Source organism: Gadus chalcogrammus, chromosome 14 (genome assembly GCF_026213295.1).
Source record: "Gadus chalcogrammus isolate NIFS_2021 chromosome 14, NIFS_Gcha_1.0, whole genome shotgun sequence".
NCBI lineage: Eukaryota > Metazoa > Chordata > Actinopteri > Gadiformes > Gadidae > Gadus > Gadus chalcogrammus.
This window is the reverse complement of record NC_079425.1, coordinates 26,884,123-26,898,941: the sequence shown is the minus strand read 5'-3', so window position 1 is coordinate 26,898,941 and position 14,819 is coordinate 26,884,123. Positions and strand designations below refer to the sequence as shown.

The following is a 14,819-nucleotide window of genomic DNA, read 5'->3' as shown; positions in this document are numbered from 1 at the left end:
GCACATGTCTTCAATTTAGCTAACGCCTCGTTAACATTTTTAGCTAATGCTAACGAGGCACGTGGCTTTAATTTAGTGGGAGCGTGTCTATGTTCCCCGGGTCCTATGTTCCCCGGGTCCTATGTTCCCCGGGTCCTATGTTCCCCGCTTTGTATGAGACTGGGGAACATAGGACCCTTTTTTTTTTTTTTAAAAAGGGTCCTATGATAATAACCTGTTTGTATTTGGCCACCTTTTTAGATGCTGACTAAGAACTTTTTGAACCTTTTATGTTGTCATGTGCTTTCATCAGGTGTATTTCATGCTCAAAGTATGTGCTCTCCCTTTTCAGGTTGGGATAGTGACATGGCCTCACTTCTCCTGCTGGTCTACCTCCTGCCACCACCTCCAAGTGGAAAGAAGGGAGCTGTCAAAATCAGTATCCGGGAAGCTGTGGATCGTGTAGTGAAGTTTCACAGGGTAATTGTATCCTGATAATTTTTATTTTATTTTTAAAGGTCCCATGGCATGCCGCCAGAGCTTGTGTGTTGCTGATGGATGTCACAATCTCTGTGTTGGCCAATCTACTTATCGAATCTTGAAAACAAAATGGTGTCGACGGGTGATCTACTGATGGTATTGTGTGTATAAAATGTACTTTTTAATAAACAATCTGTACACTTACAAAGTTCTCAATGCCTCGTTTTATTAAGCGTCTATATGCGTTTTTTTGTGCTCCAAAACGAACGTTTCAACTCATTATCATACAAAACATATCCCAAATCCGTTTTACACCGGAATTCCCCTTTAATTGGTTGACGGGGACACATTTATTTATTTATTTTCAAGTTGTTTGTTACATCATATAAATGTAAAACTAAATATGGTTCTTGATAAAAATAATTAAAGTTTAACTATAATGTTAACTATATTATATATGTATGTACTGTAACAACAACAGCAGCAAGAATCTAATGTGTAGACTATTCATTCATGAAGTGTTGATAATTCACCTCAAAGGTGTTGGTTGTACACCAGTCAGAGTACATTCTCACTCTAGAAGTATTAAATAATCAGCTCTGCGAAGTGCTACAAAGCACTGACTTGGAGTACATATTTTCTCTCTCTGGGGTTCTAGGTTTACACTGCAGGTGTAAGGAAGCACTGAATGAGTGCCCAAAAGAACCACTAATAGAGTACATTTGCACTCTCAAAGTGTTCAAATGTAACTCTAAATTTGGAGTACATATTTTGCTCTTCTAACAGTGTTCAGCGAACACTGAACTCTTGGACCTATATATACCCCGAAGTGAGTGTTAAATGTACACCCATAGAGTACAATGTACACTGTGGTTTTTGCTGTGTGAGCGCCTCACTCCCCTTCACTCCAAATCACTAATAAGCCTCACTAATTCAAGAACTGGCAATTTGCATATTTATTTATTTTTCTGAGCATTCCAGGGTTCTGAAGCTGAGTTAAAGCTCCTCTCCATGAAGCCCCCCTCCCTCCTAGCTCCCAGCTGCAGCCCACCCGTTTTGACTTCAAAGGACATCCTTCCCTCCACTTTGAGATCGAATTAACCAGAAGTGTGTTTGACTTCAAAGTTGCAGCTTAATGAATATTTTTTATTGACTGAACACAACATGGCTCTCGTCTCCCTCGCTGACGTCAGAGAGTTCTGCAAGAACCCCTCCATGAGTAACTCATCTGTGGTCAGGCTTTGGAACTGTAGTGAGATGTGAACACATCCTCAGAAACAGAACGTATTTGAACACATCCCTTGAGCTCTGACTAATTAGCACCCGAGCAAAGTCACTCAAAATAACACACGGTTCAAATCCCTGTTTGAGAAGAACAAATAAAGCACTTTCTGGACTCAGACCATCAGTAAGGACTTGGAAACACAACGACCCTTTGCATAATGTGTAAGTGTGTGTGTGTGTGTGTGTGTGTGTGTGTGTGTGTGTGTGTGTGTGTGTGTGTGTGTGTGTGTGTGTGTGTGTGTTAGTCCTGCCAACTCCTTTGCTGAATAGTCGATTGAAGGTAGTAAGTGACCGGGGACATTTGCATACAGCCATCCTCAGTTCCCTAGTAGAGCCGTGACACACTGTGCCATTCTGTCCACCGTGACAGAAACACTATCAGCCAGTCTGTCTGTCCACTGTGACAGAGGCACACTGTCAGTCAGCCTGTCCATAATGACAGAGAGTCAGAGGGAAAGGGAAAATCAAGCATGCACATTTTTTTGTATGCTTTATTGCGCACTCAATTGTTTTCATGCTTTACCTAAATAAACAAAATACGTGATTTATTATAGCTTTAAATAGCTACCTGACTGATATGGTGCTTATCCACAGACATCTAAAGTTTCACTGAAGTATTTTCAGAGTAAAATGAAAACAAGTGAGACAGACCTTACATACATACATACACATTGGCCTATTTACATACACATAGGCCTATATATATATATATATATATATATATATATATAAATATATATCTCCTATCCTATGACTGGGGGATAGGATAGGTTAATTCACTTGAGGTAAACAGTCTGGTTATTCTCTTGACAGAAGGACTATAGAAGGACTAGGCTACTTTATTTTGGAATCCCCATGTTTGTTTGTTGTGTAAAGCAAGCTAAAAAAAAGATTAAAAAAAAAAGGTTTCTCCAAAATAAAAGAAGATTGGGGGGCTAATTAAATAATATACGGGGCTTTAGCCCAGAATGAAACAGCCTAGTGACGCAACTGCTCTGTCCACAGTGACAGAGACACACTGTCTCTGTCACTGATGGCGGATGGCGTACAACTGTTCCATGTGTACGCATACATGCGTGTGCGTGTGTATCACCTTGCTGTGCTCCTGGCTCAGCAGGCTCCACTGCTCCCCGTAGCTCTTCCTGAGCTGCTGCTTGTCTTTGATGAGGAGCGTCAGTTTGCTCATGGGTCCGTCCTGCAGGTCCTCGGACCGCTCCCTCATGACCCGGCTCAGGCTCTCGGTCTGACCCACAAGGACTCCCCAGGACTGGATCGGAGGAGGGGAGCCCACATAGCGGCGTCAGATCAAAAGGGAAAGTGTCGCTCGGTCAGTCTTCATGTTCGCGGTCGGTTGTTCCGTTTTATACGACATGACGTCAGAGGAGATAACGCCATCCCTCTTTTTTATAAATGTGATAAAGATTGTACAAATTGTGGTTCATCAAGTATTAATTGATTGTTTTTTTAATTAAGTATTTTGGCGACCATAAGGAAGAACCAATTTATTTTAAGACAATATACAATGTGATGATCGATAAGACCCCCAGACGGGAGGGGTTAGAATGCACCATGGGGGGGGGGGGGGTCGGTCCACACCTCACCTTGTGGAGCTGGCTGATGTAGTCCGCCGCGGGGGGCCGGCTCTGCCGCTCCAACATGGCGGCCATCTGGTGCAGCTGCCCTGAGAAGTCCCGCTCGCTCCTGGCGCGCTGCGCCATCCACCTCTTCATGCTCTCCATCAGGTGGAGCTCAGTCTCCTGGAGGCGCAGCAGAGCGTTGTGGGCCGGGGCGCACCACAGCTCCTCCCCGAAGCGCATGTCTGGACGGACGTTAAGGAGGCAGCGTGAAGAAGGCAGCAGGCCGGGGTCTTGCTCTCTGCAGACTGAGTGAACGCGTTTGTCCTCACGACAGAAGGAACCAAAGTGTGTGTGGAAGCAGCTGGTGCTGAACACCGAGGCTTTGGTTCACTTCCCTATTCATCTATGTAGGTTCTTGTGTTTGACTTCCTCATGCGGGCAGAAACCCCGACCCTCCCTGTGCAACGAGCCACTGCAACGGAGAAAGTGGCTGTTAGAACGCGCTCATTGCTTTCAGGCTAAACGGTTCAACGTTGGGTCAGCCTGAATAAAGACAGATTCCATTCCACAGTATGTGATGGTTGCTTCACTCGACGTGTTGAGGAACAGGTGTTGAGGACTTCCCCTTCATCAGGGGAACCTGGTTCCTCATCATCAGGGTAACTGGTTCCTCTTCATCAGGGGAACCTGGTTTCTCTTCATCAGGAACCTCTGAGGATCAGATCCACCGAGCTGTGTGGAACATGTCGTCACTTTTTCGGTCTGCTGCCGGTTCAACCAGTAGTCACGTGGAGTGAAAACGATCGTCTTTCCGTAACGCTCCCTTTCATTTAATTTGTATTTAGGAATAATATTTAAACACTTTAAGCATTGGTTCTCAAAGTGCGGCCAGCGGGCCAATGGCGGCCCCCAGAAACATTCCTGGCGGCCCGCAATGACCTCCTTTGTTTACAAAGCCTTATATCATTAGGCTAATGTAAACAAAAATAAATAAATATAAAGACGAAAGTCGACTTCGACGAGTCCATTACTTTGAAAGGATGAACCTCAGTTTCGTGATTTAGACCTCACTCCCAGAGGTTCACGGTGCAATGTTTTTTTTCCATCACTGGGATGCTGACGGCGTTTCCTGCCTAATTTTTTTTTCCTTTGGCGGCCCTCAGTCAAATTTTGGGTTCCTAAATTGGCCCTCAACTGTTAAAGCTTTGATAAACCCTGACTTAAAGATAAGAGCTTATTTGAACCAATCCCTTTCTCAAGTTCCAAAAAAAAAATCACCGTGTCAACCATTACACCTTTAATGAAAAATATTAAAACCCCTTCGAAATTTGCATAGATCTTTATTTTTTTAGTAGAATCTATAATTGACATCAATTAAATAAAACACAGGAAAAATAAGAGCAAAAAAAAGCATTAAATTACAAGAAAATGACACTGAACGGTTCATAGAGTACAAAAATAGGCCTGGTTTGAGCTCTGATCCACGGAGGTCCTCTATAGGATTATCAGGGGCCGGGGGGGGGGGGGGTATGCGGCCCCGACGGTCCCAGGGACCCAGCGGCTCACAATCGAGTAGGATCAGCCCTGCGGTTCACCGCACCGCCCACGTGGCTCCGCTGAGCCCTTAATGACGGCGGCGATACATTCTGACCACGTGCTGGGCGCTGGAGAGACGCGACCTCAGGTCTTCAGAGAGCAGCCGCTCGCAGAAGAACGGTTCAACCAGCAGCAGAACTGAACGGTGGGACCATGACAACCGCCTCACAGCAGGAGTTCACCCGTCAACGAGTTCCTCTTTGGTACCACGCGCAGATTTCATTATTCACAAATAATCAATAATCCTGATCTGCACTGGGAGAGAGAGCCGATGAGGGTTCCTCACCTGTAGGCACTGTATAACCTGTTCTTTACTGTACAATACGAGTCTTTCTGAAATATTCATGAACAGCATTTCAAACTTTTCAATCCTCCACACTTGAAGGTTCTTGAAATTCAGTACTTTTTGGAGTTTCTGAATTCCTGGTGAATCGATGGGGTCAAACCAAATAAAGAAAAGTGGAAATGCGTCGATGTTTACATTATAGGCTATATTCAAAAGTGAAGAATGACATGTGTTTAGTTGAAGTAGCTGCGCTGTGCATATTTAGTCAAATGATTATCATAATGTAGTGTAGTATCCAATATAAAGGTGTGTGCTCAACGACTTAGAAAATCACTGTTGACTGGTGGGATAGCCGGGATGGAATCAGGCACTAAGATGATCACACGACGCCCCAGCTCGCCTCCTAGTGGACAAGAACACAAGTACGTGTTCGTTATTCTGCCTCTAGACGGGTTGTAGTTCTAACAGTCAAGAACAAACTGACATTTACTTCCTTGTTTAAGTCCTACATTTGTATGATTTTCTAAACGTGGCATTGCAATTCTTATCTGATTATAATCTCTACAGACGGAGCCCTTTCCAAAGAAAGGAATTAATGCTTTAAATTAAACTAACATCGTTGTACAACGTTCAAACTAACGTCCCGACCCCCCAAATAGAAAACCCGAAGTGATTGTCAACCGATTGCGGAGCAGAACGTAGTAAATATTAAACCCTGCGGTTCAATCGAGCGTCGGAGGAGAACTCGTTCTGAACGCTCGTTCCAGAACCATCCCTCAACTCGACGTTTCATCGACCAATCACATGGAATAAGATTTAGGTTTGCCTTTAAACAAAAATAATAATAATCATGAACCAATAAAACAAACATTTGGAAGACAAATGTGAAACCAAGTAAATTTGTAGAATAAACAACTTATTTAAACATATATTTAAATTAGACTCCAAGTCCAGCAGACCCTCCCAGACTGGTAGGACCACCACTGACGATCGGCGCTGCTCTTCCTCAGAGGTAGATGAAGATGAGGAGCATGTTGCAGGTCATCACCATGACAACCGGCCATGGCTCTGCCTCATTGCAGAACATACAGATGAATGAATCCTATGGTTCCACGCTGAACCTCTTCGGGAGACGGAGAAGCCGATGTTGAGATATTGCCCAGAGGGTCTCCGGGATGAGCCGCGTTGTTACGGTGGTCCTTTGCTGGCTGAGGAGGAGGGGGATGAAGACCAGACGTTGTGGGTCGTCAACCGCGTGTTGACGACCCACCTCCCAGTTAGACAAATCACAGAGCTCAGAGCTGCACGGCCCCCGGGAGGTTTGTGCTGTGAGGGCTACCGTATTTTAGGAACTTCCCCCCAGGCACCTGGAGGTGGGGGTTCCACCTCAGCCGGTCTACACCGGACGCCTGGACGGGGACCTCCTGGTTAGCAGGACCCCCGCCCCGCAGAGGAAGACGACGCACAGCCACACGCAGACTCTGCTCTCTGATTGGCTCTGGGGATGAACTCAGACTCAGGAACACAAGGGCTGAGGTCCGGCGCCGGGCGTAGTGGGCGGCGTTCAGAGTGTCGTGGATCACAGCCCTCTCAGACCGGCTCCTCGTGTAAACCAGTTAAGTTTATAAAGTCTGTGAGCAGCTGAGATTCAGAAATTAGATTTTTAAATGAGATTTCTGTACATACACATAGAGATCTATATATAAATCACCTACTACCATTCTCTTTCTATGATCGTACTTTGAACACACACACACACACACACACGCGCACGCGCACGCACACGCACACGCACACGCACACGCTGCTTTTAGGCCTGAAGGAGGAGGCGCAGCCTCAGAGGAGGTCAGCGCTGTGATGTCACTCAGCCCCCAGTCTCAGGACCGACTCTCCGGGGACAGGGAGGGGGGCGGGTCAGGCGGGAACCGGGTTAATAGAAAAGAACCCAAGTGTGAACCGGAAGAGCTGAAGGCAGCCTCTGGGTCAGACACACCAGGGAGGGGGGGGGAGGAGGAGGAAGAGCAGGAAGAGACAGTGAATAGACAGCACAGCCCTGGGACACCAGGGGGCGGGCCCACCAGGGGGGCAGGGTCACTAAATAGCACTTTGCGTTTTGATGAAGGCTTTCCTCTCGCCACGGAAGCCAAAGTCGTCGTTGTCCGAGTCCGAGCTCAGCACGTCGTCGCCCCACACGGTGGGGATGCCGTGGTAGGACGCCGCGCGCCGGGCCCCGCCCCCCAGGCCCAGCCGCTCCCGCAGACCCCCCGCCTCCAGGGCGGGCGGCAACCGCAGGGGGCCGGAGCGCAGCTGCAGCGCCAGGAACACGCCGCCGAAGGTGGCCATGATGCCCACGCAGCTCAGCGCCGCCACGGTGGCGGGCAGCCGCGAGGCAGGGGGCCTCGGCCCCTCCATGAAGCTGCCAGGCGTCTCCCGCTCAAACTGGTTGAGGTGCGTGCAGGAGCCGGCGGCGGCGTCCAGGTGGGAGTGGGTGGGGCAGGACAAGCAGGCCCGCGGGCTGAGGCCGCTGCAGGTCAGGCAGGGCGGCCGGCAGGGCAGGCAGCTGGGCACCTGGGCCGGCTCCACCCCGTTGCCCACAGTGTAGTTCAGGGGCAGCAGGCCCGCGCTGAACCCTGGAGGGCACTCCGTCACACACGACTGCTGGAACAGGAAGTAGCCCGCCGTGCATTCTGGGTGACGAGGGACAGGAGCGTTAGAGAGCCGGCTGTTCGTTAGCTTCCCTAATAGCTTCAGCGCTCCTTGATGAGCTCAGTCTCTCCTTAATGGGCTCTATAAATCTTACTGGATACAAACGTACTAACACATTACCAACCACTCTTGAGTCTTTTGTGCCTCATGATCTGTGACGCATCCCTCACGCTATCTCCATAAGTTACAAGTCGAGACACAGGTCTGCTTACGACAGTAAGAACCGTGACTGCAGAGGAAGGCAGCGTCAACGCTTTGTTAAGACACCGGAGTCGGTCTGATTAAACCATCGTTACCGCCGGCCGCCAGCAGGGGGCAAGCTGCCCCCGCTGCGGTGTTTGTGAGAAGCAGCAGCAGCCGACATTGTCCATCTCTCTCTGCAGTCATGAGGTTCACAGAGTCACTCCCGAAATAAATATAATTAACATTTAAATGGGGAAGAAAAACGAATTGATTACTTTTAATTAAAACATAAAAGCACCAATGTGCTTTAGGTCAGAACAATAAATATATTTTTAACTTCCACATCTAGCAGCACCCGGTTTGAACGGCGGGTTAAAGTGTTGTGTCTCTGCGGTGATCCTCCCCCTAGTTCAGTCATTCTGCTGGGCTGAGCTCACAAACCCTAACCCCACCAACCCTAACCCCAACCCCACTAACCCTAACCCCACTAACCCTAACACCACTAACACTTACCCTCTCCCAACTAACCCTAACCCTCTCCCCACTAACCCTCTCCACACTAACTCTCTCCCCACTAACCGATGCAGATCTGCCTGAGGTCCAGGGTCTTGCAGCTCCGGCTGACCGGCGGGACCAGGTCTGCGTCTGAGGGGCTGGGCCAGGCCTGGCCGGTCCCGTACAGCACCAGGGTGAACTGGGTCAGGGTCCCTGGGGAGAGGAGGACAGGCTGTTAGACACCAGGGGGCCAACCGCCTTGCAGCCTCCTTCTCATGAGGAGAGGCCGTTGGAGACCAGAGGCTGAGGGCCTCTCTGAGGGCCTCTCTGAGGGCCTTGCTGAGCCTCCGTGATTCCTGGAACCAGAATCCCTGGAAGTAGCAGGAATGTGCAGCCGGAGCCATGATTGGTGTTAAGAGGAACACATCCCTGGGGGGCCGTTGGAGTGGGGGCCCCTTGAAAGGCTCCGGGGCCGGTACATACTCCCAGCCGGAGACAGACTTGTTGAGGGGGGGGGGAGGGCCAGAGCTGATTTAGATCCCGCCTGCAGAGGGGGCCCTGACTCACACACATAACAAAGGCGGGTGGGATGGGGGTGGGTGGACATCCCTACTTCTTCACTTCCTGACATGGTGGCACAGAGCACTGCCTTCCTAAACAACTTCCTGAACGTCTGACCCCCCCCCCCCCCCACGTCAACAAACATTCCCAGACCCCTCACTGGGGACTCTGTCAGCTCCTTGGGCCCTCTCCAGGGGGGAGGGGGGGGGTGGGGGGGTACTCACCGTAGTCGCTGACCCCCGCCTGGTTCTCGATCTCCAGGGTCCACTCTCCGCTGGGCTGCTCGTCCCAGGAGTGCGTGGTCATGAAGGCCCAGTCGTTGAAGCCCTCTGAGGAGTAGTCATGGGGCCTGAGGACGGAGAGGAACATCAGTGGAACCACAGTGGAACCAGAGGACAACCAGAGGACAACCAGAGGACAACCAGAGGAACCAGAGGACAACCAGAGGAACCAGAGGAACCAGAGGACAACCAGAGGACAACCAGAGGACAACCAGAGGACAACCAGAGGACAACCAGAGGACAACCAGAGGACAACCAGAGGAACCAGAGGAACCAGAGGACAACCAGAGGACAACCAGAGGACAACCAGAGGACAACCAGAGGAACCAGAGGACAACCAGTGGACAACCAGAGGAACACCAGAGGAACCAGAGGAACCAGAGGACAACCAGAGGAACCAGTGGACAACCAGTGGACAACCAGAGGACAGAGGAACCAGAGGACAACCAGAGAAACCAGAGGACAGAGGAACCAGAGGACAGAGGAACCAGGGGACAGAGGAACCAGGGGACAGAGGAACCAGAGGACAAAGAGAGGAACCAGAGGACAGAGGAACCAGAGGACAGAGGAACCAGAGGACATCCAGAGGAACCAGAGGACAAACAGAGGAACCAGAGGACAAACAGAGGAACCAGAGGACAGAGGAAGGACAGAGGAACCACAGTGGACCCCCCCCCCCCCCCCCCCCTCCACCGTCTCCAGGACCTACCTTGGGGCCAGCAGCGTGGAACGGGTGCCAGAAGGGGAGGTGAGGTGGATGGCCAGGTTGCCGCGGCGATTGTAGGACAGGGTAAGCTGGGCCTGCACGTGCTCCAGAGAGCTTACGTGATTGGCCGTCCCCAGGCAGCCGTCCACGCTCTTCTTGATGACCAGGTGGGTGCCGATGTTCCTGAGATAGAGGGAGGGAGGGAGGAAGGGAGGAGGACAACCATGAGAGAGGGAGAGGAGAGGGAGCACGATGTGCGGATATGATGTCATATGTTCTGTTCCTCCACCTGCAGGCCGAGATAGGTTCAGTGTGTCGCTAAGACGGGTGTAGCGTGTCGCTAAGATGGGTGTAGCGTGTCCCTGAGGCAGCGCTCCCTCCCTCGTGGTGAGAGTGTCGGGCGGGGCTTGGCTTGGGGTTCTCACCCCTGAACAGGATTAGTTTCTCGCGTCAGGAGCACGGAGCCCCTGGCCGTGGTGCAACACCCGGCCCCCGTCTCGACCCCCGAGAATCCTTTGAGCAGATTAGAGGCGTCGCCAACAACCAGCAGCGGGCTGGAGCTCAGAGCCAGTGGAGAGACGCACCGAACACCGTGGAGCCACGCACACACGGCGGCTAAGCATCATGTGATCACCGCCCTGGGCAGATTCATCCTCCTACGCCGGGGTGAGGGGATGAATATTTTATTACAGCGAGAAGAACAGTCGACTGCCGTCCACCCACTGCAGGATCAGGACAGGAAGTACCCGGTGCAGGCTGGGGATGGAACACGAGGAGCGCCGCGGTGAACAGCGTATCGATCTGAGGTGAGCCGGTGGAGGAGCTCTGCTGCATCAGAGGCCGACCTTCTGCTTCTGTGACCCGACGGAACCACGGGTCAGACGTCCAGGAGAGGCCTCCTATCTGACCCCTCCCTGCCCTCCTATCTAACGCATTCCTGCCCTCACCGTCCAGCTAACCACGCGCAGACTAAGGGAGCAGCACCTCCACCCAGAACAACAGCCTTCCACCGAACACCTGCTCTCAGGCTGCTGCTGCTAAGCAACAGGTCAGGGCTTCTAGAGAGGAGGCGTGTGGAGGAACGACGACAGAGCGAGGAGACAAACTAAGTAATGAGGAACGCTATTTATTGGAGACAAATTAAGTAATGAGGAAACGCTCTATATGTATCTGATCTTAAAGGCTCTCCCTCCTCCAACAGAGGAGGGGGAGCCTTTAAGATCAGATACATATAGAGAGCCTTTAGGACCAGATACATATAGAGAGCCTTTAGGACCAGAAACATATAGAGAGCCTTTAGGACCAGATACATATAGAGAGCCTTTAGGACCAGATACATATAGAGAGCCTTTAGGACCAGATACATATAGAGAGCCTTTAGGACCAGATACATATAGAGAGCCTTTAGGACCAGATACATATAGAGAGCCTTTAGGACCAGATACATAGAGGATTCCACAGGCTCAAGCTGAAGGGGCAGCACGTACACACACACACAAACATACACACACACATACAAACACACACATACAAACACACACACACACACACACCCCCAACCCATCGGAGCATTAAAGTCTGCAGCTTGCTCCCGGACAGAAATTAAGACATGTCACGCGTGACAGCAGCAGATCGTGACAGCGCCGTCACGCACGGGCAGACTGCACCACCGCCCCCACCACCACCTGAACCACCGCCCCCACCACCACCGCCGCACTGAAGCTGCGGTCTAGCTCTGGGCCGAGGGCAAAGGTCACCAGAGGTCATGGTGGGCTGATCACGGGCTGCAGAGACGCGGCGGTCCAGGACTCGTAGTGCTCAGTCCCTCCGTTTGGGTTTGCGTGTGTGCAACCCTGCGTGTGTGCATGCGTGTGTGTCTGAATGCCTGTGTGTTTGTCTGCGTGTCTCTGCATGTGTCTGTGTGTGCGTGCTTTACCTGGGTACTGAGACCATGGACAGGACACACTTCTGCTGCGGGCCCACGCTGGTCCAGTTCCTGGCGAGCGTCACCATGGCGCTGGCGTCCAGCAGGCCATAGCCGTACGAGTGGCTCACTGAGGACCAATCACATGCGGAATCAGCCTCATCACCAGTCACCTCAATGGGAGATTAAAGCTTTAGTGCTTCAACACTCGCTGCTCTCAACTGCCAGGGCTTGGTGCGCACGCACGCACGCACGCGCACACGCACACTTCTTATCAGTATGTGGAGACCAAGAGGCTGGCCGGTATGAAGACCAGGGCGGAGTGAGAGAGCTAATTTCGGGTGGGGAGGAGGAGAGGGAGAGGCAGGAGGGGAGGAGGAGGAGGAGGAGGAGGAGAGGCAGGAGGGGAGGAGGAGAGGCAGGAGGAGGAGGAGAGTGAGGGCAGGATGGCAGGAGGGGGAGAGGCAGAAGAAGGAGAGGAGGAGAGGGAGAGCCAGGAGGAGGAGTGAGGGAGGAGAGGAGGAGCGCCAGGAGGGGGAGTGGGGAGGGGGGGGTACCTCTGCGTCCGACCCCGTTGGTCTTCCAGTCGTTGGTGAGCAGGTGGGCGGGGTGGGAGGTGCGGACCACCAGGTGCTGCATGTCCCTCCAGGTCAGGTTGGTGCTGGAGCCACACGGTGGACAACATCAGAACACTCATTCATCCATTCATTAGCCGATGGATCAAGGCGAGGCTGCGACCGAGGAACCAGAGCAGGAAGAAGAAACCACTAAGAGCACAAACGGTCCAGACGATACGCAGACCGAAGGTTCGAGCCCGATAACAACATCAACTCTACGTTGGGATGCGTTTGACTTTCAAACCAAGGACCAGAGATTGTAATCCTTTCCAACCCAGCTGATCTGTGTGCGTAATGACTTCTTAATTATGAACGGAGGATGGATGTGATGAAGTCATGCGCTTGTTACACGGTCAGCAGGCTGACCTCGGAGCTGCTCTGGTCAGACAGTCAGTGGTTAAAGCCTGTTTGAACCGGACTGAAGATCTGGAATTAACATGACAATGAATAACAGAAACAATGGAAAATACCGGGCCGCCACCGTCTGTGGAGAGTTCTAACGGCTGAAGCTCTGAAACCCAGAGCTCTTTCCATCTTGTTCCAGGGTGGAACGCGATGGAGCCCTCGTGACTGGGTGGCTTCATGTCTTCATTTGAAACTCAGTTTTCTCTCACTGCTACAGAGGGGTCGGTTGTAACGCAGATGAAAAACGCTCCCAATAAAAGTTTCACACAGTGACAAAAATGCACTTCACTGAAATGACAGGCAGCCAGTACACTCAGAGGAATAAACACACATCGGAGTTCAACACGCTGTACGGTGGTGGCTCTGTCTCCTGTCCAATCACAGAAGAGGCTTTTAGCGGGCGGGAGGGCAGCATGTGAAGGTTGTGCCGAACGACGAAATGCAAATAATGAAGAAGGACTCATTTACGTTTACATTCAGGGCGTTTAGCAGACACTTTTATCCAAAGCGACTCACAATCATTTGTCAGAAGAAAGAGAAATAACAATATATCGCTGTCGGTACAGTAAGGATGTTGATAGAACCAAGTGCCAAGCACTAATTATCACTAGGTTAACCCATTCCCCGTTGAGGCAACCCGGTCCCAACCCCTCGGGCCAGGCGGCCCAGGGGAGAGGTGGTGGATGGCGTATACCACCGATATCCACCAGTCGGCGCCAGAGAGCGCCCATTGCGTAACACTAAACAGTTCAATGGAGAACACCTGCGGGGGAGGAGGAGAAGAAAGACCAGGTACCATTAAAAGGCTGTGCTATGCTTTCTCAGCGGGGGGGAACTAGAAGCACGTGTGGGCTAGAGCCAGGGAACCTCCAGGGCTCGGTTCAGACGGCAGGACAAGTGGATTTAGCGGACCTTCTCCCAGCACTCAGGAGGGAGCACGCACACTCGGACGACGTTGGTGGCGCTGAACGCACCGCCGGACCGGATCGCCCTATGGGAACGATATCCCACCTCCAGGGAGGAGACCGGCCGTGCCGGAAAGACAATGAACCTGACTCTAACCAATGGAGCCACTGGTATTATTTTCGTTTTCCCCGTGTTGGGCACAGACCCACGCGGTTTCCGTTGACTTTTGAATAAATGCCTCTTTTTGCTTTAAATGCTCCCTGACGTGTGTTGATTACCGAGTGATAGAGACATTCACAGGGCCGGGTTGCCCCACCGTGTACAACAGAGACAGCTAGGATAAGATGCTACAAATGCATGCAAGTACTATTTTTAAGTGCAAAGACGTACAATTAGTGCGTGAGGGGGACGTGGGGGGGTTAGGGGCGGGTACTTGGTGCAGATGCACAGGAACATAAAGAGGCGGTGATGATGCAGAAGGACTCACTTGGCCTCCAGGGCGAGGGCGATGATGCCGGCGGCCAGCGGGGCGGAGGCCGACGTCCCCGTGTGGGAGTCGGTGCACTTCGACTTCAGGTCTGTGGTGATCTGTCAGGGGAGGAGCACAGGGGGGATGAGGTGGTGGGGGTGAGGTGGTGGTGGGTTGTAGTGGTGATGGTGGTGGGGATTGAGATGGTGTTGGTGTTGGTATGTGGTGGTGGTGATGTGGTGGTGAAGATGGTGGTAGTGGGGCCGGTGATTGAGATGGTGTTGGTGTGTGGCGGTGGTGTGGTGGTGAAAATGGTGGTAGTGGGGGTGGTGATGGTGGTGTAGTGGGGTGTGTTGGGGTAGTG

At 51.6% G+C, this 14,819-nt stretch overlaps 2 protein-coding genes across 5 annotated transcripts in view; both read right to left on the bottom strand.

Moving 5' to 3' along the window:
* fes (FES proto-oncogene, tyrosine kinase) overlaps positions 1-4,653 on the bottom strand; it is a 24,798-nt gene extending 20,145 nt beyond the window's left edge. Inside the window, exons 1-2 of the mRNA XM_056608145.1 lie at positions 3,345-4,653; positions 2,837-3,010 (exon numbers count right to left, since the gene is read on the bottom strand). Coding sequence (XP_056464120.1) covers positions 2,837-3,010; positions 3,345-3,560 — 390 coding nt within the window. The 5' untranslated portion in view covers positions 3,561-4,653. The remainder of the gene's footprint in view (positions 1-2,836; positions 3,011-3,344) is intronic.
* Positions 4,654-4,822: 169 nt separating this feature from the next.
* furina (furin (paired basic amino acid cleaving enzyme) a) overlaps positions 4,823-14,819 on the bottom strand; it is a 62,006-nt gene continuing 52,009 nt past the window's right edge. For all 4 annotated transcript variants that reach the window (XM_056608147.1, XM_056608149.1, XM_056608146.1 and 1 more), the window contains exons 10-16: positions 14,474-14,574; positions 12,616-12,719; positions 12,071-12,188; positions 10,138-10,317; positions 9,372-9,496; positions 8,671-8,799; positions 4,823-7,889 (exon numbers count right to left, since the gene is read on the bottom strand). In XM_056608147.1, coding sequence (XP_056464122.1) covers positions 7,297-7,889; positions 8,671-8,799; positions 9,372-9,496; positions 10,138-10,317; positions 12,071-12,188; positions 12,616-12,719; positions 14,474-14,574 — 1,350 coding nt within the window. In that variant the 3' untranslated portion in view covers positions 4,823-7,296. The remainder of the gene's footprint in view (positions 7,890-8,670; positions 8,800-9,371; positions 9,497-10,137; positions 10,318-12,070; positions 12,189-12,615; positions 12,720-14,473; positions 14,575-14,819) is intronic.